Source organism: Neltuma alba, unplaced genomic scaffold, assembly GCF_004799145.2.
Source record: "Neltuma alba isolate B1F8T4 unplaced genomic scaffold, ASM479914v2 tig00010128_pilon, whole genome shotgun sequence".
Taxonomy (NCBI): domain Eukaryota; kingdom Viridiplantae; phylum Streptophyta; class Magnoliopsida; order Fabales; family Fabaceae; genus Neltuma; species Neltuma alba.
The window spans coordinates 634527-659678 of NW_021635079.1; the positions used below are offsets into that span (position 1 = coordinate 634527).

A 25152-nucleotide genomic window follows, 5' to 3' on the forward strand; every position below is an offset into this window, starting at 1 on the left:
AATAAGTATCCATTACCACAAATTGATGATTTGCTAGATCAGTTGGCAGGAGCCATTGTATTCTCAAAGATTGACTTGAGATCGGGATACCATCAGTTGAGGATTAAGGTAGAAGATATCCCAAAGACTGCCTTCCGAATGAGATATGGGCATTATGAATTCCTAGTGATGCCATTTGGTTTGACGAATGCACCTGCTATATTCATAGACTACATGAATAGGATCTTCTAGTCATATTTCAATTAGTTTGTAGTGGTATTCATCGATGACATCATGGTGTATTCTAAATCACAAGAGGAACATGAACGGCATCTACAAATTGTACTAGGCATGTTGTGGGAAAAGCAATTGTATGCTAAGTTAAGCAAATGTGAATTCTGGCTAAGTGAGGTAAAATTCTTGGGCCACGTAATTACCCGAGATGGAGTAGCAATAGACCCAAGCAAGGTAGAGGCCATATTGAATTGGGAACGGCCCAAGACGATAACTGAGGTGAGAAGTTTTCTGGGACTGGCCGGGTACTATAGGAGGTTTATACGCAATTTTTCACGACTTGCCCTACTACTAACTAGGCTCATTCAAAAGAATCAACTGTTCAATTGGGATGCTAAGTGTGAGGCTAGCTTCCAGGAGTTAAAGCAAAAGTTGACCTCGACTCCTGTACTAATAATTCCCGATCCTATGTTACCATATGTGGTGTATACAGATGCGAGTAAGCAGGGATTAGGATGTGTGCTGATGCAACAAGGTTGAGCGGTTGCTTATGCCTCACAACAGTTAAAGACTCATGAAGAGAACTATCCTACCTATGATCTTGAGCTGGCAGTGATTGTCTATGCCTTAAAGATCTGGAGGCATTATTTATATGGGCCAACCATCGAATTGTACTGTGACCATAAGAGCCTCAAGTACCTGCAAGACCAGAAAGAACTCAACATGAGACAGAGGAGATGGATGGAATTGCTCAAAGATTATGATTATCAAATTAAATACCATCCAAGGAAAGCCAATGTAGTAGCAGATGCATTAAGCCAGAAAATGGTGCAAGTGACATCATTGATGATAAAGGAACAAGACCTAATCGAGAGTATCCGATATGGGATCCCACTGGCCAGATACGACTGATGGCAAGCTAGATCGGTATTGCAAAAGCAGAAGCACAAATCATTGAACAGATCAAGAAGGCCCAACAAAGAGACCAACTGGTCGACATCTTGAAAGCCAAAGTACTGAGAAATGAGACGAGGGACTTTGAGATAACTCAAGAAGGGATCCTAAAATACAAAGAAAGGACTTACATTCCCCTGAATTCAGAAGTTAAAAAGCAAATCTTGGAGAAGGCACACAAGAGTCAGTATACCATACATCCAAGCATGACCAAGATGTATCGAGATCTTAAAGCATCGTTCTAGTGGCCTAGTACGAAGAAAGATGTGACGGACTATGTGTCAAAGTGCCTCACTTGTCTAAAAGTAAAGACAGAGCACCAAAAGCAGTCAAGATCCCTGCAACCATTTAGTATTCCAGAATGGAAATGGGAAAGCATTTCCATGGATTTTGTAATAGGACTACCTTGTATATCATCAGGTTACGACGCAATATGGGTGATTGTAGATCACCTAACGAAGTCAGCTCATTTCTTAGCCATCAAGAAGGAATACCATCTGAAAAAGTTGGCACGGATATAGATCTAGGAAATTGTGAGGTTGCACGAAGTACCTGAGACGATTGTCTCTGATAGGGACCCGAGATTTCTCTCTAGATTTTGGAGAGCATTACAGAAAGCCGGGGACACTAAGCTAAGTTTCAGTACTACTTACCATCCTCAAACTGATGGACAAACAGAACATATGATACAAACACTAGAGGATATGTTAAGAGCTAGTGTCCTAGATTTCAAAGGAAACTAGGATGAGTACTTGCCACTGGCGAAGTTCGCCTATAATAACAGTTACCATTCCAATATCCAAATGGCTCCTTATGAAGCTTTGTAGGGGAGGAAATGTAGATCCCTGTTATGTTGGATTGAATTGGGAGAAAAGAAGGTATTTGGTCCCGACTTGGTAGAGCAAACCTCACAGCAGATAAAGATGATCCGATAGAGGTTGCTTACGGTGCAAAGTAGACAGAAGAGTTATGCTGATGTACAGAGAAGGCCTCTAGAGTTCAAAGTTGGAGATCATGTTTTTCTGAAAGTTTCTCCAACTACGGGTGTAGGAAGATCGATCAAGGCCCGTAAATTGACACTGAAGTTTATCGGACCCTTCCAAATCTTATTAAGAGTTGGCCCGGTAGCCTACAGATTGGCCCTACCCCCTAATTTGAGCCAGATTCATGACGTCTTCCATGTTTCTCAGTTGAAGAAATATCAATCGGATCCCTTACATATTTTGAAATATGAAGACATAAAGCTGTAAGATAACCTTACCTTTGAGATGAAACCAGTGAAAGTGATAGATTGAAAGATTAAGCAGCTACGGAATGAGACTATTCTTATGGTTAAAGTCATCTGGAGGGATCTAACTCGAGAAGAAGCTACATGGAAAAAGGAGGACGACATGAAGGTCAGATACCCAGAATTGTTTAATTAAGGTATGCTTTTAAATTTCGAGGACGAAATTTATTTAAAAGGGGGAGGAATTGTCACATCCCAAAAATCTTCACCTGGCTATAAGGGATCAAAAATTGGGATAAGGGTCAATGTAGGAACTAGACAAGGAGATGAAACAACTTTTAATGTGAAACCCTGATAAGGTCCAGGCTGGCATTTTCGTAATGATCGGTATAGGAAAGGCAAAACGGGAAAATTTGAGAAAAATTCTAGAAAATCCCTGAAAAATGGAAAAACTATAAATTGGAAGTTTTGAAAACTTGATTGAGGCCCGAAAGGTGAATTTACGGTGAAAGCAAATTATTACAGAATTTCCCCTAAACGGAGGTTTTTCAGGAAAATATTGAAAAATCATAGGAAAATAATTATTTTAAGTAGTTGGAGGCCTCAATAAATTTGGAAGAAAGATGGATAATTCATATAAATATTTATTTAAATTTATAAAATTAGTTTTAGGCCTTGGGAGCTCAGGAATTATTTTTAGGGAATTTATTTTCCCGCAGTGACACCGATAAAGGCCTAATCGGAGAAAATTCAAAATAAATACCTAGAGGTGGCAAAAAATTCTTAAAATTTCCAGATCATGCTCTCATATTAAAAGATGAATTATCATGGAGAGAAATGAATTTTTGAGGTCTGAAAAAATTATAGTACGTTACTAGTGAATAGTAACCGATAAAGTTTCAAATTGGTTTGAGATAGTGATTTTCATAGATTAAACTGTATGAATTGGCTTGAGATAAGTCTAGTTTTATATTTTCTCCTCTAGAGAATTGAAAGAGCTTCGAGTAGAATTTTGGATCATCTCAATATGATTTTTATAGAATTAGTTATGATTTTTGAAGTTGGACCTATAATCTGAAATTTAAACAGTGAATAGTAACCCGAGAACTAATTGTAAATTTTCAATCCATGAGCTTGTTTCATGAATCACTTGAACCGTAATGCTTCCAAGCACATACTCTGAGGGGCAAAAGGAAGGATGTTTCACAGAGTAAGCAAATAGCACAACTGATTAGGTTGGTAATGCCTTAATAAAGGGTTCATGACCTTCTAATTAGCTACTAAAACCCATGCTGATATTTTCAGAATTTATCAAAGTTTTATCTTCAATGGATTACTTTATAAGGTTAAAAAACATTTTTATTGTTTTTTTTGGGTAATTTTGTTGGTACTTTCAGGTTACTCTTGTTTGTCCCTTTTTATCTTTAAAGAAATTATTTTTACTAATTTCATGAAAAAAAATATCTATGATCAGATTTCATGTGCATTGTAAAATTATGACAAAATTATTCATAATTCACACCCCATGCAGCCCACAAGAGAGCTTTCTAGTTATTTTCTATTTTGTGGTTACTTATAAAAAAATATCTCTCTTATTATTTTTATTATTATTGTTTTTTGTCCATATAATTATAAGTTGAGGCTTTCACGAAAAAGTAATAATAAAACGTATATATTTACTAATTTTTATCAAAAAATAATTAATATAAATAAAAATGTATCTTTTCATATATTTTTTTCTAAATGTTTTTAGACTCTTTATGCATCGTTTAAATTTCATTATTTTTTATATTTGTCTTTAGATCTTTATTATTATCATCATCTAAAATAACAAGTATATATTTAAAATATATATTATTTTAATCATGACCAATCTAACCTCAGGTTGATCTAAGTTGAATCATTAACCCTTAAACCCCTTCGTCAACTGGTTCAATAACTCGTCCAATTTTTTTTTTTTTTGTATCTCTTGATTCTAATTATAGGGATCCACTGTAACTTCTTTAAGCCCGGAGTAGAGTCTGTGAAAATCAACATAAAGAATGAATGACATAAGCCCAATACAGCAAACTTCACAATACATATGGCCATTAACGTAAAAATGTATTAGTCATTATCATTAGCAAATTATCTCCTACTCCCTCCATTCCTTATTATAAGAGACATTTGATACTTATGGCATGTTCCTATATATAAGAGACACTTACAAGTTGTCTCTACTTTTTTGTGTTGATTTACTATTTTACCCATATTTATTATCTTCAACTCACACTCTCTCTCCTTCCCACTTCTCTTTCTTTTAATAATTTAATTATTCTTTCTCATGCTCTCTCTTCTTATTAATGAGGGCATTTTTGAAAAAAAATTATACTTTTTACACATTAATTGTTCTTAACTAATTTTAACTGTTTTTTTGATCAACGTACTTCGGTTATTTGTCTCTTATAATAAGGAACGGAGGGAGTAATTTTCACAGTGAAGCTCCAATTTCTTATCCTATGATGACAACCTTACCGTACATCATATTTATAGGGTCGGGCCCGGATATTGTCACTTTGGGATTTTTTTTTTTTTCCCGGATTCTTAATTTCAAGCAATCTAGATCTCTTATGTATGCACACAATCATAGTTATCTCATTGCATCAGAAGTTTCCTAAACGGATCAATTTCATCCAATGAACTAGATATATGCAATAACATAATAAAAATATTTTGGTTTTATTTCGTTTAATCATACATTTTTTTCATATATAAAATGGTTTTGCTTTGTCTTTGAACCTCAAACATGTAATTTATAGGAACCAAAAAAGAACACCGAGAAATACAACAACCGCTATACATAACTATATCTTTTGTCCCGAGCGTCACAATATCTTTTAAAAGGTTTCAAACACAAGAATAATGTATCAACAAAAAGGGGGGAATGTATAAATTATATGATCAAAACTGTATGATTATGGTAACGTTTGACATAATTACAGTTTCACAGTTCACAACAAAAAGTAAAAAAGTAAAAACAAAATTAAAATCCAAATCAATTATTGAATATTAAGATTGATCTTCACTGTTGTATTTTTGTTTTGCCCTGTGTAAAATTTGATGATTATTGTTCCGCTCCCACACCAGTGGTTGAACCAATCCCCACCTGCAACCATGGGGAAGAACTCCCTCCTATGTTCATGTCCCTTAGCTCACTTAGTTTCGCTAACTTCAGCTTACTGTCAGCTTCATCTTCAACATTTTCGATCGAAACAGCACTGTTATTGTTATTATTTTTGTCTTCTTCGTTGTCGTTTTCAGTTTCATGGTGATGTAATTCCCGGTTGCTGGGGCTGTGACATTGACTGTTAGTATTATTATTGTTATTGTCATCAGTATTTTTATCCTTCTCCTTTGTCGTTCCTCCTAACCATGGCTGTAAGAAAATTTCCATCCCCAAGTCCCGCCGTGCCAGATCGTCGGCCGGAGGAGCCGGAAGGTTCAGGTCAAGCTTTAGATCGAGTGGCTCCGAGTTATCAAACTTGGGAATTTGATTCATTCGCTCCATATGGTCTTGAAACTGTTGAAATCTAGCCAATGTGGACGAGTCTGGTGCGTTTGGTGTGATCCAGTGACACCTTTTGTGTCCTCCTAGGGCTTGTCCTGACGAGAAAGTCCGGTGACATATAGAGCATTCATGAACTTTGGATTTTCTTTTGGACGAAGACGCCATTAGGTTGGAAGGATGATCATGTTGAGCCATTGAGTTTGATTTTGTGGGAAGAAACTCTTCATGAGTTATGATATCGTCGTCTTTATCTTCGAATTGATCGAGTCTTGAAGCGAAACAGCCTTTAACTTTTTTGTGGCTGGCCCGATGGCCACCTAACGCTTGATGAGAATTGAAGATTTTCTTGCATGCTTTGCATTCGAACAAGCCTTTTGGAACCACACTTTTGGCTTTGTGATCCACGGCAGGAACACAATAAGATAGTGGGGTGATGAAGTTTAATGGGTTTCTTCTCTCCTCATCTCTGCTTGCCGACGCACTAGATTCCTCCGGCTCGGCGGTGGCCGCCGTGACGGCGGGAGGATCAACAGGGGCGTTGGATAACATCATGAGACAGGCCGCCAGGTCTTCATCTTCACTTGAAGGACAATGAGAATTCAACGTACCAACTTTGGCTCTGAATGATCTCTTCCGTTTAGACCATCCGCAACCTCTCTCGCCATCAGCATCATCATCACCGTCATCGGACATCCTGGAAGAAACCTGCGACTCTAAGTGGTCGGAAGTACACTTTCCAATACCGCAATTCTCACACGCCCTACAACTCTTTAATCTGTTAGGGTTTGTTCTCAGAGCATACATACGCTTCGTGCTCGGCGGCACATTGCCGCCACCGCCACCGCCACCGCTGTGCTTTTCTTCCCAGTCACTCGCCGCATCCTCATCGTCGTCGAGGTTCCAGCTCTCGTCTCCGATGCCATGCGCTCTCATGTGTCCACCGAGCGCTCTCCCACACCCAAAACCTTTCTTGCAGATCTTACAGAAATGCTTCAAGTTTGATGATTGATGCTGATCTACGGTCAAAGCCATATACAAACAGAGAATTGAAGAGAGAGGGGGGGAAAAGGAATTAAACTAAAGAAACGAAAAGAAAAGAAAAGAAAGTAAAATTAAAGGGAGCAGGAGGAAGGAAAGAGAGAGGAAGGTGGGTTAATTAAGAAGGGAAAAATATATAGAAGAAGAAGGAAAGGTGGGGTTATTTGGTTCATATTGTAGTGAAAATTGTTGGTTCTTAAGAGTCCCGGTTTTTAGTTAAAGAAGAATGGTGGAAGATCAATATGTGGACGAGAAAGAGAGAGAAAGAGAGGGATTGATAAGAATGTGAGAGTTATTTGACTGTAAAAGAGTGTGGTGACTTGTGACAAGTGGAAGGACGATGGGCAGGTGACAGACTTTTTCTGCCACGCACTGTTAGTCAAAGCTTTTAAACATGGTTTTATGTTTTACCGTCGCTGTTTGCCTTTTGATGATTAGTCCTGAAAGAGCAAATTACTTCTAAGTGCCCGGGATGAACAAAAATTAAGTTGGAATTTATTGCTGCCCATGTAAAAATGGAAATCTTATTTATTCCCATACGTGAAAATCAAAAGATGTAGTATTGTAGGTTTCTAATCATTTTTTTCTCACACTGATTGAAGAACATAAATTGTATTTTGCTTTTTGTTGGGAAAAAAAATTGAATTTTGCATTTATAAAAGCATCATTCCATATGTCCATTTTTTTTTTCTAATTATAGTTTTCAAACTATTCCTTTCAATTCTTTCTATGAAAACCTTGTTAACTATTTTCATTAAATCATAACTTTCTAAAATTATATATAAGGACATAAAAGATATTATTTAAGATAAGGGTGAAAAAGACAATGAAAATTTTTGAAATGAGTTATGAATGTTTCATTAAATTTTCTAAAAGTCTTCTATTGGGGACAAATGGATATATTTTATAAATAAAACCAAAACAGACCAGTTAAACAAGTCAAACAAAGTAGGAATTAGAGAAAACGGGGAATTTATATCAAAGGACCTAAATTTGATTAAAAAAATAGTTACATGAATAAATCCCAAAACTTGTAATAAGGTTGAGAATTGTAAATTTTTTGAAAAAGAAAACTCGATCCTAACAAAAGTTAGTTAAAATTATAAGCTATTCCCCCCCCCCCAAGCAGTAACTTCCATTGAACATGAAAATAAATCCTTAAAAATTTGAACATTTGTTTTGTCTAAAAAAATTATTATCTTAAGACTCATTACATAATTTTTGTTAAAATTGGGTCGTCAGATGCAATTTCTTAATATAGAGAAAACATTTTAATTTTTGGCTGTGTGACAGAGCGAGTGGTTCTAACTGACATATCTATTATCCATATCGCTTCAATTCCAAGCCAAGTAAACCCTCTTCTGCTTCTTCTTGTCTGTCGGTTGGTTTAACCTTAAATATTATATTTATTTAAACACATAACAATATTGTATAATATATCTTGAGTCTTCAAAATCCAGTCATATTTTGACTAGTAAATAGTATTAGATACTGCGCTTGACAATATATAATACAAAATATATATCCAAGAACTAGTTATCATAACAAAACAAGGATTAATTCCAACTGAATTAATATAAAACGATATCTTTCATTCTTCAACAATCTTTATAGCTATACAAACAAACGGTTAGAGACAAAAATAAAAGGTTACAGTTAATTTTGGAATTTAATATTTTTATTAGGTTTGCTTTGTAGTTTCAAAATTTAGTTATACTTTTATAACTTTCCAGAGAGTGAAATTTAGTTTTTTTTTTTTAATTCTCTGAATGTACATATATTTTGTTTTTAAGTTAGAATTAATAATCTTCAAGTACGGATCAAGAATAAGTCAAAAGAATTAGTTACATATTCAAATAATAGATAACACCTTAATTGTAGCATATGTTTTAAGAAAATAGAGTCAAAGAACAAGCTATATTTATCTTCAAATTGACTATGGAGAAATATACAATTATCCCCAAAGAATAGGATCCGCATGAGAATTGAATTAGAAAATGAGGTTCTTATAATTCCTGGTCTATGCATTTTCCATTTCAACAATTAGATGCTACTTTTGTTTAACTAAAAATAAAATTCAGATGCTAGTTTTGGCTAAATTTTCTTTATGACACATTCATTTAACTAAATTTTTAGTTTTTCAAAAAGCTTATTCTCTTTATTTTCTGCCAAGCTAGGCAAGTGAAGGAAATCAGAAATGAACAAAAATAGAAATTCTTTTTATGAATTTAATCCTTTATAATTTGATTAAGGTAGTTAAGAAAAGAAAGAAATATTATCCAAGTTCATATTTTAGTTGGATCCAATTTTTCAGGGAGTCCGTACATCCTATCTTTGCTATGCCTGCATTATAATAGGACGGTTTTATTTTTTTAAAAAAATAAAAATCTAAAATAACAAAGTTAAGTCCTAAATTATCTAATTTTTTCGGAACCACACACACACACACACACAAGGATCCAGAGCTTTGCTCAATTCTCGTTTACTTTCGTTTGTTCTTAAAAAAGAAAAAGACTAGAAGACCTTATGAATCTTGAAATTTCAACTCCTTCTACTTACTGTAATCAAATTATGAATATTCAAATATTAAGGAAATACAGTTATTTTTTGAAAATTTTAGTACCTTTCACTGGCCAAAGGAAAAAAAACAGAGTTACACCATTGTCTCCGAATGTACCCAATCCCCCTTTTTTTTGGGGGGGGGGGGACATATTTACTCTAGAGCAAGCAAAGCAAATTATTAATAACATTATTTTTCAATCGAACAAAAATTATATATATAACTTAATAATTATTTCTATTTCACACACATTATTACTTTTTATATACAATATTCAATGTTCCTAAGAGCTAGAAATAGGTGACATGAGATTCACAATGGTAAAATGGAATATGTAACACTATTTTGGAAAATTCTTAATTATTGTTGTAACTGTATTCACTAATTAATATATATATATATATATATATAAAACTATATATTGTTACTTTCACCCTTTTTTAAAGGACAAATGGCAATATATATGTATATATTACCGATTAATAATAAATAGTTCCTTCTATTTTCATTATTATTTATGCGTTTATATCTTCCTTAAAGTTCCATGACACATCGATATGTATTGATAAAAGTATAAGAAATTACACCATTCATTAGTGTAAATTATGTTAAACTTCATAAAATATGAGGACCTCAGAGTTTTGTTTATTAAGTACAATACTCATATACATTAATTTCGTATACTTGATTATCACTATCAATATAAAATATATAATTTATATTAATTTGCATCATTTAATAACCGTAAATTGGGTGATGCGTTGTTCTTTTGATAAGGTGATTCATTCTTTTTAGTTGTATATATAATATATCAATTAAACCTACCTAATTATTATTACTTTACAATAAAGGCATAATGCATGACAACAGAAGTGCTATATATTATTCATTGCATGTCTGAATGTGGCCAGATATTTTGGTGATCCAATTATAAAACCAGAAGAATTACATTGAAAGAGTCGAATTAAAATTGGCCCAATAATAAGAAGGCAACATAAAAGTTAGATTATTAATTTATAAAAATTAAATAAATTGATTAAATTAATAATTTAATTCATATTACTTTTTTGTCGGTTTCCTAAAACATCCTTCCCCTTGTTTGGCTGAGACAATTTTTAAGAGAGGGAGGAGAGCAGGCTGAAATATTTTTTAAAGAGGAGATGAGCTCCTCTCTCTTTCTTTTCCCCCCAAATCCTACCTCCCTTCTAGAAATATGGTTTTTTTTGAAAGAGAGATGAGAGATAAAATATTTTATTTCATAAGTAATTTTAATAAAATAACATAATTCTCATTTTATCCTCTCTTTCTCTCACTATTCTCTACCAATCTTGTAATTTTAATGACTCTAATCAATTTAACTTCGTTCTCTTTCTATATCATACAATTCAACTAGAACAATCAAACTACTCAAAATTTTGCTGAAAAATATGAAATGTGACAAAAACCATCGGGTTGAAAAAAGCATGAAGAATGATAATATTTTTCAAAAAGTCAATATAGAGTAATATTAACTCAAGCTAGATAAAAAAATTATTAAACATCTTTTAGCTAATTAAAAAAAAGGAAATAAAGGACAAAAAAGGTTAAAAGAATGCAATTTTTCTTTTGAACCTAATAGAACAAGCGAACAATATTATGAAAAGAAATGGGATTTTTGTTTTGTTTTTCTTGATAGGTTGTGCTTGCAGCAAAAGACAATCTAGTTTTTTCCCCCTTTAATTTGATGAATTGCTTTATATATGCATATGTACGTATTGATAAAATAGAAAATAGACAACATTTATTAAAATTTTATAAGTTCCTGATAGTATCTCGAATATGATTGTTTTTAATAATAATAGCAAAAAAATCTCTTAATTAATTTTTATATTTAAGATAACAAAGCAATCTTCTAAAAGGACGAAGTTTTGGAGCAGTGTGAGTCACATGAGGTCTTAGCACTAGAGTCGTCCTGAGGGAGTGATAAACTCTTAATTAAGCAAAGACATTATATTATGTTGATGGATCATTGATCAGTAGGTTAGTCTCTAATCAATCAATCAATCAATGTTTATTCTCTTTTCTTGCTTTGATTTAAAGCATTTATTACCCTGATTAAGTAAACATCACTGCTCTTCTTCAGCACAAAAAAGTGTGCTTGTTGTGTGCTCGTGTGTGTGGATGGACACTTTCTTCCTAACCTGCCTTCACAAGGCTCAAGACAGTAGTGAACTACAAACTATTCAACTCATTTGAATTCAACCCGATTCATGAAATCGATTATGACACTAAACTAATATATATATATAAATATATATATATATATATATATATATATATAGCGAGAGAGAGAGAGAGAGAGATGAATGAACATGAATGAGTGTTCGATAGATGAGCTGTTAACTCAGTGGCAAAATCAAGTGAAAGACTGAAAGGAAAAAAGACTCCTTGAATGTTATATATAAATTTAGAAACAGTCAAATTATGTAACTTAGAAAATTAATTGAAATTAATTAAAAACAATAAATATATAAATATATATTTTTTAAAATGGCTTTATTTATGGAGAGAGACATGGTCAGTAGGATAATTAATATAATAATATAAGATTTCATTAACAGAGGCAGAAATGAAATTAAAAAAGCTGATTAAATTTTCAGACACCACAAAAAAACAGGAGATTAGCGATGGAAATTAGCGACGGAATTTCCGTCACTAAACAGTTTAGTGACGGAAATTCCGTCGCTAATCCGTCAAAAAAAAAAAAGTTGCGACGGAATACATTCTATCACTAAAAAGGCCGTCACTAATTGATTTGTGACAGAAATAAAGAATCCGTCGCTAATTTGGCGACGGACTTGTGACAGAAATCCATCACGAATTTTGTGACGGATTTGTGAGGGAGTTGCCTATCACTAAATTGTGACGGAATTTCCGTCACAAAATTGTTACAGACTTGTGATGGCCTTTCCGTCACAAATTTATGACAGAATTGTGACGGAATTTCCATCAAAAAAGTGCACACATTTGTGATGGAAATTCAGTCACAAATTTATGACGGAATTGTGAGTTTTTTTGACGAAATATTCGGTCACATGTTAACGACGAATTTGTGATGGAACTGTCCGTCACAAATTAGTGACGGAATTCCCTAGAAAATCCGTCACTAATGTTCCATGTTTTTTTTTCTGATTATATATATTTAGAGACGGAAGTTCCGTCACAAATCCGTGGAAAATTTTTTATTTTTAAGTTTTTTTTAATTTTTTGTTTCAAGCTGCATTTCGTGTAAGAAACAAATTAAACTTATAATTATAATGTAGCTAATATTCAAACCAAATTAAAATAGCAATTGTCATAACAAGCAAAAAACCTAAAAATGTCAAGTCCCAAATTAAAAAGCAATATTTATAACAAGTCTAATATTAAACAAACTACTAATTATCATTATGTGGACTTGCTTCACTTTGAGTGCTGGAGTTGATAGTCGACCCAGTTGAGAATTTTCACTCAAGTGCTTCCAACCTAGACAAGATGGTGACATTCAATTGTCTAAGATCTTCATTTTCTTGTTTAAGCTCTGAGACAATATTCTGAAGATCAGGTTGGCCTTCTGTGTTGATGGAAGGAGGAGACATATGAGAAGAATGTTGTGTGCAGTCATTATGCTGGGCATCACATCCTAAGCCATAGATTCGACCCTTCTTGTTCTTACCACCTGCAGCCTGCAACCAAATCCTCATTTCTTCACCATCTAGCTAATTTGATTCCTCCACACTTGGAGAACCAACACTGAAACTCCTGGATGCCTTGATCCTCATGTAATGTTCCTATGAAAAAAGAAAGTAAAAAATTCAAAATATAAAAGCATTGACAAGCACACAAATAGGCAATTCTCAACGAATCTGAAAAAACAACAATCCAGAGTGAACAAGCCTTAAAATAGCTACTGGTAGAGACCAAAATCTAATGATGCAACCTCAAAGCCTTAAAATACCATAAAATAACTTCCAAATATAAAACTTATCAATACGAGAAGCATGCACAATTAGAAGATCTATATATTTCTATTACTATTACCATTATTATCATACCACCAGCAAGGCATTTTCAAAGGCTAGGAACTAAAGACGGCTAAATTCCCATCCTTCCATTGAGCCAGCAGAAAGAAATTATTATTCCTATTTTAATTCAATTAGGGGGAAAAACTTACCTGAGAAACAAGGGGGTATACAGCTAGACACTTTCCCCAAAAAAAGGACAAAACAGAGAGCTATCGATGCTAAAAAAATGAGGCTAACCAAACCCTCCACCGTATGTGAATGAGTTTACAATTAAAACAAAAAATTTATTTAAAAAAAAAACCAAACCAAACCAAACCAAACAAACAAAACAAAAAAAAGAAGACTACGGGTTCTTAACGTAAGAGAGGCAGTAAAAAGCAACATGTCCCTTATCATATGAGATGACAATGAAATGGCCCTAAGATATGCATTCTTTTTTCTTTCCCTCTTTTTTAGATGAAAAGTTCTACAAGAATTCAACAGCAATTTTTGTCCGCATCTATATGGGATAAACGTGATAACAAACACTTCTCAAGAATTCCATTTCTGAAATAAATACAAAAGTTATTTATATTATTAAAATATACAGGATGTCGTTGTTTTGAGCATACAGCACCTGAAAAGCAGGGCAAAGATAGTTTTTATGTAGTTTAGATCTCTTAAAAAAGGTCCAGAAGTATTATTCTCAACTAGCAAATGACATGAAAGAGGCATAAAAAGAGAAATTCAGAGGTATGCTTAGATTGAGAAGGAAAGTGAAATTTTAATGTTAATATTTTATTTAGATTATAAAGCTAACATTTTTCTTCCATTCTCCCCATTCAAATCTAACTCTAAGAACATTCAAATTTTAATGTTAATATTTTATTTGATTTTATGAAATAATGTCAATTAATGGATCGGAACAAAACAAATTAAAGTCTCATTTTCATCGATGACAATGGAAATCACCATTGAAAGTATGCCTTTCAAAACTTTTGGTATGAACTATGGCATTAATTAATCAGAAGCAAAAGCGTGAAGATTTTGATCGATATAGAATGTAATCATATTTGAATTAGATTATTTAACCCTACTAAATATATAGTTGATGCAAACTAGTAACCACAAGTAAAGAAGTAAAGACCCACACTACAACTAGTCAGGCCTCAGGCCGTCAGCACAGCTCTAAAGAAAAAGATTCTAGAAAAATATATACTTACAAAAACTTCAGCTGACCTAATATCCACAAATTGGTTAGTTTTGACATCAAAGTGCGTCTTTGTGAACAATTCATATTGAGTAGGATTTCTTCCCAACTGCAAAGCCTGTAGTCATTTATAAAAAAAAGAATTATATCATGCATTAACTAGTTATTTATAAAAAATGATCATGTCATGCATTAAATAATTAAAGATAACAGCTAAAAATAAATATAATTCTCACTAGCCTCCTTCTATGTTCAATATTAGGAATGCTGCCCCCTTTGTGTTGAGTGCCTCCTGTGGAAGAGGCCTGATTGACATTAGCTGTGTTACACTTGGACTTATAATTTTCTGATGTCCATATTTCCTCTAAATCATCCATCACATTAGGTGGAATCCAATTAGGCCTCATTTGTTTCAGAATCAGATCCTTTCAAACATTATGCATTGTATGTCTTACGATTTCTGCGCACTTTAAGTTCCAATTTCTCCTAATAGCAACTTCATGTTGTGGCAACCATTTAAATTGTTTCTGTAGAAATAAGAAGAAAAACAAAATCATGTTCTATAATAGAATGAGAGAGAAACTAAAGACATAATAAAAATATAATGAACTTATATACTTCCTATTCCCTAAACCACAAGTCCCTAATTTGAGGGGGTGTCGCCTTCCAAGTACAGCATGGGTGTTCAAATTTTCCTTGAATGATAGGAAGAATATTTCGCACAGGAATAACGGCAGGATTAAACCTAATCATAATTTTTTTAAAAACAATTCACATATTAGAATGGCTTTAAGCAGCTCAATAGAAATATCAGATAAAGTAATGGGAAGTTGATTACTTACGTTTTATTCTCAGGATATACCCACATCCGATTATCTGAGGGATCAATACCCCATGGGTTGGAACTAGCAGGAGAGCCTTGAGTTGGGTTTTGTGAGGCTTCTATTCCAAGAGATGGGATTGAAGGAGATGATGCAGGTGATATCAAGGGTCTCCTAATTGGTTCAGACATGACTGGAGATGATGTATGCATAGATGGTTGAGGAAGAGAAGAATTTTCAGGTTGGTGAGGCAATTGTGCAGATGCTGTAGTTCCACATGGGACTCTACACTGCGCTTCACCACTTGACATCTATATATGCAAATTTGAAGATTGAGTTGAGTTAGTAATAAATAATAAATAAATCATCACAGAATTGAACAAAATTAAAACTAGATACTAGAGGCAATGAAGGTCTAGTGGATGGTTCTGCCACATTAGGAGCGGAGGTCATAGCTACATGAGGAATTGATTTTTCAAGTTGCTGAGGCAATTGCGGAGGTGTGGCAATACTCAATTGGATTTTATGCTTTGCACTTAGATTTGACATCTGCAAATTCAAATTTCAATATTAAGTAAGTAATAGGCAATAAATACTCATACAAAATGAATCAAGATCAAAACTGAAAAATCAATGCAATCAAAGTCAAATTGAACACTAAATAGTAGTAGATTATAATATGTTAACCATAATTCATCCATCTTCATCATTGTTGTTGATGTCATCATCGTCATCATTGTCATCATCATCATCAACTTCTATATAGAAATCTTCTTCACCATCATCTGTGTCTTCCTCGACTTCATCTTCATATTCATCGTCTTCATCTTCCTCAACTTCATCTTCGTATTCATCTCCTTCATAAACCATGTTCTTAGTTGGCATATCCACCTCTTCATAGAAAATTTCAAAATTTATTTGGTTATTCAATTCAGCATCATCAATAATTACTGGCAGTATGACTTCTAATCCATCTGCTTGAAATGCCTCTAAGTTTATTGCACATGTAGGAGCATCAATGATGTTACGAGCCTTCACCTTAATAGCAGCTAACCAATTTGCCTTCTAACGACAACAAGGATAAGAGGTGTAGTATACTTGCATTGCTTGTTGAGCAATAATGAATGGATCATACTTGTTGTACCTTCACAATCCATGAACTTCAACAATCCCATATTGTTCATAAACCCTTGTACCACGATTTGGTGTCAGATCAAACCACTCACAATTGAATAATACTAATTTCTTTACAGGAAGCCCTATATATTCAATCTCTATAATCTCCTGTACAATACCATAAAAGTCATGTTCTGATTGCGCACAGTCAGCGCCTTTAATGCATACACCACTATTTATCGTTGATTTTTGAAGGGCCCATGAATGTGTATGAAACTTATACCCATTAATAAAGTACATAGGCCAAGTTCTAACTTTTCTCTTCGGGCCCCAAGCAATGTCATGTAAAAATGGATCCACAATGTTGTTGTTATGATTTTGAACCTACGTAACAAGGATCAATGAGTATTATAGTAGATAATGCCTGTTTGATGATACCAAATTGAAAGCAATCATACTTACATGATTTTTAAACCATGAGGGAAATCGTTCATTGATCTGGGATTCAATCTCATTTTCTGTGATTTGACAATTATCTTCCTTCAATGTTTGTACAAATAACCTACATGACAAATAATGTGTCTGCAATGCATATATTTGACATAAGGTTTGATCACAACCAAAGATCACTTACATCATATAAGGTTGCACCTCATCACAATTCATTAAAACATATCTTTTGGCAGCTTCTACTTTCTCATAATTCAAGAAACGAGCTTTACATTCCCCAGAAGGTCTTCCCAAATAGTTAAATATGGAAATTACTGGAAAATTTGATTCTCCACCATCATCATTTCGTAGAGGTCTTGTTATTCTTGGTGGCATGCTCGGCTCAAAGTAGTGTGAGCAAAACATAACGGTCTCCCCAACTATATAAGCTTCATATATAGACGCTTCAACTCGAGCTTTGTTCTTGACCTTTTGTTTCAAGGTATAAAGGAATCTACAAAAATGGATATGTTGTAAAAGCTAACATTGACTATTGTATTTATTACATACAAAGAAACCAACAAAAAGAAATTTCATTACCTTTCAAATGGATACATCCATTGATACTGAACCGGTCCACCAACCTTAGCTTCATAAGCAAGGTGGACAGGCAAATGCTCCATTGAGTCAAAAAAACCAGGAGGAAAGACCTTCTCCAATTTACATAATGTTACAATAATATTTTACTCTAATATCTCAAGTTGATCTACCATCAAAGTGGTAGAACAAAGTTGTTTAAAGAATTGACTAAGCTCCGCTATAGGATTAAATACATCATCTGGCAAAGTAGTAAAGGCAATGGGAACCAAGCGTTCCATGAACATATGACAATCATGACTCTTCATTCCATATAATTTTGCTTCCTTCATATCAACACATCGAGCTAGATTAGATGCATACCCATCGGGGAGCTTCAACTTCTTTATCTATTGAACAATCGCTTGCCTTTGTTCTAAATTCAAAGTATATTTTGCAATTGGTTTCATCATTTTTCCTCCTCTATCAACAAGTTCATTTTCCTTTTGTCGACAATATTCTTGCAAGTCCATTCGAGCTTTTGTATTATCTTTTGTTTTTCCTTTTGTGTCCATGACAGTGTGAAACAAATTCTTAAAAACATTCTTTTCAATGTACATAATATCAAGATTATGTCGAATGATATTGCTTTTCCAATATGGTAATTCCCAAAATATGCTTTGTTTGGTCTGATGATGAATGTCATTATAGCCTTCAGTTGGTATAGTTGTTCCATATTCGGTGACTTTTGGCAAATTTTGTACTCTATGCCAAACTTCCTCTCCACTTAATAGAGAAGGAGGCATTGATTTATCAACTCTATTCTTGTAAAATGAGTTTTTGTTTCTCCTTAATCGATGATCAATAGGAAGGAATTGACGATGACAATTAAAGAAAGATGTTTTCCTCCCATACTTTAATTGGAATGCTTTTAAGTTCTCCATACATATAGGACATGATAATCTCCCCATTGTCATCCAACCAGACAACATGCCATATGCAGGAAAGTCATTAATTGTCCATAATAATGCAGCACGCATGTGAAAGTTTTTTCTCAATGAGGCATCATACGTTAGCACACCGTCATCACATAACAATTTTAATTCATCTATCAATGGTTGTAAATACACATATATTTTTCCTTTGGGATTATTAGGACCAAGGATAATTAAAGTCAAAAACATATATTATTGTGTCATACACAGCTCGGGTGACATATTATATGGGGTAATGATTACAGGCTAACAAGAATATTGTCTCCCTGATTGCCCAAACAGTGTAAATCCATCAGCACATAACCCAAGCCTCACATTTCGTGGATCATGAGCAAAGTCAAGATATGTACTATTAAAAACTTTCCATGCTTGGCTGTCAGAGGGGTGAGAAAGGACATTGGTGCCTCTACGATTCGTATAGTGCCATGTCATTTCCTTTGCTGTTTTCTCAAAGGCATACAATCGCTGCAATCTGGAATCAAAGGTAAGAACCACAACTGTTTCCTTGCAACTTTCTTTTTCCTTCCATGACACCTTCTTGAGAAATATCTTTCCTCACCACAAAACTTACATTGTGTTGCACTATCATCAGCTTTATAGTACAACATACACCCATTCACACAACAATCGATCTTTCTATAATCAAGACCTAGCTTTGACACCAACTTTTTTGTTTGGTACAAGTCTGTAGGCATACAAGTATCTTTAGGCTGTGTCCTCCTCATGAGTTGGGAAATTAAATTGTATCCTTGTTGTGACATGTTAGTTGTTGCCTTAATGCTTAATAATTGCAAAGTTGCTGAAAGTTTAGACTCTTCGCAGCCTTCCCACAATGGTTGTTGTGCAGCATGTAACATGTCATAAAATGCTCTTGCATTCGGATTTGGCATCTCTTCAATACCTTCATTATAATTATCCCTAAAACTTGGCCCAGCTACATCCATCACTAGAGTCTCATATTGATTTAGTTGGTTATTGATTGGCTCATGTGAGGCATGTATGGCACTTGGTATTGAAGACAAAGGAGAATGATATTGTATTTCTACTTCACCATGACTATTCCATATATAATACTTTGGCATGAATCCAAATTTATAGATGTGTGTCTTCACCTCATCAACAGTTAGATATGGCCTACATTTACATTTGACACACGGACACCTAAGCTTCCCTGATGTTTGAGAATAAGGTGCCCTTAAAGCATAGGTAAGAAACTCCTCAACACCTCGTTGGAAATCTTGCGTATACCATTTAGTGCTCGGATCTACTCTATTATACATCCATTTTCGATTTTGTGGGACTTCCATTAAGTAAATGAGTGTTTCTAGCAATATAAAATCAAAATGTAGCAACTTTTCAACACCCCCAAATCTTTATAATTTAAGTGCGTAAATTTTTTTTGGTAAAATTATGTGCTCTAGCAACAACTAACCCTATATTCATTCATGAAGGTACCCCTAACAGATTGAAAACCCTAACAATGGGTCTTCCATCTTGCATTAGCATTACTAAAGTTCTTGTCTATTTATAAATACACATAAAGAGGGAAAAGACAAGCATTAGCAATAAAATTTTGATTTTGTATCTATTTTGAAGTCACATTATTGATGTTATAGTCTCATAATTAGATAGGGTCCCAATAACTCTCAAGTGTACATATATGTTAATTATTACACATGCTGAATAATAGTCTTAATGTTCAAGTTTCATTAACTTTGCTGGCTCATATATTAAAACTCATTCAAACCACCTTTATTTCTGTTATTAAGACATGCTTTCGTAACATTATATGAATCCTAATAGACAATCTCTAGTATTATATATCATAAGAGTAAATGAATTAATTTAATTGCAATCTTTGATTGGAGGTTCAAGGCTAACCGTTAATTCATTCCAAAAAAGACTTAGAAACATCATTTAGGAAAAATATAGTTCAATGGGTGATTTAAAAATGAAAACTTTGAATAGACACAAGAACCCATACACCTTGAGCTATGTTATGACAGTATTTGTCAGGTTGGTCACCAATATGTTGAAACTTTATCATCTTAAAAGATCAAAGATCACAAATATGTAGTGGATGTCTATGTTCATTTCCTTGCAGGGAGAAAATAAAACCAAAAAATAGTTGTTTGCAAAAAGGAACAAAATATAGGAAATAAAATAAAATGCAAATCTTGATGGTAGGTGGTGGTGGTTTGAGTTCTTCATATATAGCAAAGTAACCAGATATAGAGGTAAAACAAATCAGTAGACCCTTACTCTTGGATAGTTAACTTAAATATTGCAACATGAACCACGTCTGTGGTATTTCTGGTAAATTTGACGTCATACCCTTCTCTGTTCGTGAGGAGGAATTAAGAAAGAGCTTCCAACTGCAAGGAAAAAGTTCAGTTATTATATTTTTTTCACTTCCTTCACTGTTTATTTATGTATTGTTTGTTTGATACAATGTTAGCTTAATGATATCAGTTTAATGTTAAGATTGGTTACAGGTTGCTGATAGACTCACCAAGAGAAAAAAGCTCAGTCCAGAATGTTCGCATAGTTCTCAGAGTTGTGGCACATGCTGCTGTACTCTGCAAAACAAGATAGGGATGGCTGTCAGATATTAACTGTTCAAAGTCTTCTCATTTTCCTTTGCGGGCAGAAATTGTGTATAAGATCTTTGATCATTGGGTTTTATTTTGTCGCCTTCATGACCATCCTTTTCGAGAATGGCACTAAGCCACTAATAATTTTGTAAGAAAAAAGCTTTTAGAGGTTTTCCATAAGGAAAGGTTATTTCTAGCTTCTATACATAGCATATTATCCTATGTGCAAGATTAATTTACTTTTTATGCAAATACAAAAAGCACACTGGCAAATAAATCTTAAGCTTTTGCATTAAAGTGCAATCGCTTAGTAAAATGCTATTCTAAAATAAAATTTTTGGAAAAAAAATCTGAAATTATAAGGTTAAAAAAAATAGAGCTTGCACCAATTTATATATATATATATATATATAATGATATATGAGATTGGAAAAGAGATAGCAATTATATTGAGTCAAAATGTAATCCTAAATATTTTTGTTTTTTAATAACTATTTTTGTATAGTTCAAATGGTTAATTAACTTGTCACAATGCTATTATTTTTTTGAGTGAAACAATGCTACTATATTAACTCGTTAATAAGATCTGACTCTAAGGATTAAAGTATAAGCCAATTTCAATATCATCATCTATAGATGAAGTGCTTTGTGTTGTGTTGATGTTTCTAGGGATAATATAAATTACAATAAGTTAGTGTTATTAATTACACTAATTAAAGCACGGGATAGTATTTTCTAGTTATATATCATAAGAGTAAATGAATTAATTTACTTGCAATCTTTGATTGAAGGTTCAAGGCTAACAGTTTAGAAGTAGACACAGATAAAGCAGAAATACATTCAAAGCACCGAAATTTATTTAAGTCAAACTGAAAATTTATATTGTTTTTAGAGATAAACATGCAACCGATTTTAAGAAGAATCAAATTCAGAAGGAGCAACCGCTAGAGGATTACAATGGTTTAATGGAGGAAGTAAGAGAGCTTATAGGAAGAGAATGGCAACTCAGGTTCAAAGTAATATACAAAGAAGCTAATGCGTGTGCTGACAAGATGGCGCATCAAGCTTTCCTTTAACCTGAAAGGAAAATAACTTGGGTAATACCTCCAATAGAGTTGGGAGAACAATTGCACAAGGATCTATTAGGCATCGAGACTCCAAGACAAGTTTGCATGGTTTACCATAATCTTTTGGTTTTGTATTCTGTTTAGTTTATCTTTATTCACCAAAAACAAAAAACAAAAAGAAGAAAAACTCACCTTGAGGCTGCAAGAGTTGAAGAAAGAAGTCGAAGCAGACCGAGGAGAACACAGACGGTGATTACATTGGCCGGTGACAGCGTTGCTAGCGATGAAAGTTGGAGGAGGAAGTCGATCGATGTTGCTAATAGAGGAAGATGATTGAAGAGATTTTGTCACTAATGCGGTGAAGATGAAGTAGAAGGTGAAGTGGCGGTGAAGATAAAGTGTTGACATCTAGGGCTCAAAGAGTGGCGCTATGGAAAAAGAGGGGTTAAAATGGAGTAGCGGCTATTGAAAAAGCATTGGCGGCAATTTTGCGTTTTTCCATCAGGTGCCGAAGAGCGAATTCAAAACGGTGAGCATTGAGCACAATTACACTTATTATTTAATAATAAATGAATTCAAAACGGTGAGCACTGAGCACAATTACACTTATTATTCAATAATAAACTTCAAATTATATATGTTTAATAAAAAACTTTAATTATATACATTTATCTAAAAATTGTTTTTACAATTAAAAAATCAAACTATTAGTTTCACAATTAATTAATTCTTCTTAAGAATAAATATTCCTAATTCCTCCATTATAATGATGTAAAAGTCGATAAATGTAATAAAAAGCATATCATTAAGTGACTATACATCAATAATTATTAAAAGTGAGATAATAAATATATTAGCATTTTTAATTCAATTGGGTGTTGCAAGATATTAAAAAGTTAAATTGTTTTCACAATTAAAAAATAGAAAATTGGGGATGAATCCCCAATTGAAAATTTAATTAGCAAATAGGATCTACGATGATTGATTGCACAAGGAAATATTAGTTGTACACAAAGGAAGGTAAGTTGCATAAAGAAAAAATAGTTTGCATAGAACATTATTTGGATATAAGAAATTATTTTGCACATAGGAAAGATAACTTGTATATAAAAGAATTTTATTTACACAAAGAGAAATTGAATTACACATTGCACACACAAAATTATTGTACACAAGGAAAGATAAATTGCACACAAAGAAAGTTAAGTTACATATAATAGAAATTAAGTTGCACAAAGTTCTTAGGTCCCATTTACAAAATAAATTTTTAATAAGGGATTTATTCCCAATTTTTTCTCAAAAAATCAATGTATTAGTTTCCCAATTAATTAATTCTTTTCAAGAATAAGCGTTCCTAATTCCTTTGTTATAATGATGTGAAAGTCAATAAATATAATGAGAATCAAACCATTAAGTGACATCAATAATAATTCTTAAAAGTGGATAATATATATTAGCTATTTTAAATTCAATTGGGGGTTATAAGACATTAAGAAGTTAAATTGTTTTCATAATTAAAAAATCAATGTATTAGTTTCCCGATTAATTAATTCTTTTAAAGAATAAACATTAGTAATTCCTCCATTATAATGATGTGAAAGTCGATAAATGTAATGAAAATCATATTATTAAGTGACTATACATCAATAATTATTAAAAGTGAGATAATATATACATATATTAGCCATTTTTAATTCAATTGGGTGTTACAAGACATTAAAATGTTAAATTGTTTTCACAATTAAAAAATCAATGTATTAGTTTCCTGATTAATTAATTCTTTTTAAGAACAACTATTCGTAATTCCTCCATTATAATGATGTGAAAGTCGATAAATGTAATGAAAATCATATTATTAAGCGACTATACTTCAATAATGATTAAAAGTGAGATAATATATATTAACCATTTTTAATTCATTTCGGTGTTACAAGATATTAAAAATAAAAAAGATTAGATCAAGTAAACCACCAACACTTTATACGTCTATATGAAAACATTTATCCAGGTTTAATACCATCATCTCTCACTTGCCTCAAGCCTTCTTGTTATGTTAGAGTTCATAAATGGAGGTATGTGGATTAATTCACATAGTAAAGTAATTGAAATTCTTATATTCTCTTACTTATTTACTTATCATTAGGTTACAAGGAAAAAAGAAAATTATCACTAAGTTATAAGAAGAATTGATTTTAACACAAATATAAACAACTCTATTAATAGTATTAATAATCAAGAGGACCTAATAAAAATAATTCAATTCTTATATCAAAATAAAAAAATTTCTCTCTTTTTTTGTAATTAAAAATAATTAAAAATAATTTTTACATAATATAAACAACTATTTCAAATTAGTGACGGATTTGCGACGGATTAGTGACGGATTAGTGACAGAAATTTGTGACAACTTAGTGACGGTAGTTGTGTTAGCGACGGAAATTTGCCACGGAAATATTTCCGTCACAAATTTCCGTCGCAATTCCGTCCCTATTTTCGTCAAAAAATTTGGCTTATCTCGTGACAAAATTAGGGACGGAATTGCGAGGGATTTGTGATGGATTTGTAACACCTTTTGACAAAATTAGCCACAGACTTTTGCGACAGAACTGTGACAGATTAGTGACGGATTTTAATGACGGAAAAAATTCCGTCGCTATTCCGTCGCTATTCGTGTTTTAGTGACGGAATTTTCCGTCACTAAATTCCGTGGCAAAGCCTTCACAGTTCCGTCACTAATTCACTGTTTTTTTGTAGTGAGATATTCTTTTAAATGCAACTTATA

At 33.0% G+C, this 25152-nt stretch overlaps 3 protein-coding genes and 1 long non-coding RNA gene across 4 annotated transcripts; 1 reads left to right on the forward strand and 3 right to left on the reverse strand.

Moving 5' to 3' along the window:
• Positions 1–273: 273 nt before the first annotated feature.
• LOC114754299 (uncharacterized mitochondrial protein AtMg00860-like) lies at positions 274–753 on the forward strand. Its single transcript, XM_028943076.1, has one exon. It carries the CDS (start codon positions 274–276, stop codon positions 751–753), a length of 480 nt encoding a protein of 159 aa, XP_028798909.1.
• A 4745-nt stretch (positions 754–5498) lies between these two features.
• Positions 5499–6974, reverse strand: LOC114754321 (zinc finger protein ZAT4-like). The gene has a single exon (XM_028943098.1). It carries the CDS (start codon positions 6972–6974, stop codon positions 5499–5501), a length of 1476 nt encoding a protein of 491 aa, XP_028798931.1.
• An 8243-nt stretch (positions 6975–15217) lies between these two features.
• Positions 15218–16142, reverse strand: LOC114754300 (uncharacterized). The gene is made up of 3 exons (XM_028943077.1): positions 15993–16142; positions 15615–15904; positions 15218–15299 (listed from the first exon to the last, which is right to left on the reverse strand). Exons 1-3 carry the CDS (start codon positions 16140–16142, stop codon positions 15242–15244), a joined length of 498 nt encoding a protein of 165 aa, XP_028798910.1. The 3' UTR covers positions 15218–15241.
• An 824-nt stretch (positions 16143–16966) lies between these two features.
• LOC114754290 (uncharacterized) lies at positions 16967–17402 on the reverse strand. Its single transcript, XR_003741147.1, has 3 exons — positions 17344–17402; positions 17172–17271; positions 16967–17093 (listed from the first exon to the last, which is right to left on the reverse strand). It is a non-coding gene; the product is annotated as an uncharacterized LOC114754290 (long non-coding RNA).
• Positions 17403–25152: the final 7750 nt, after the last annotated feature.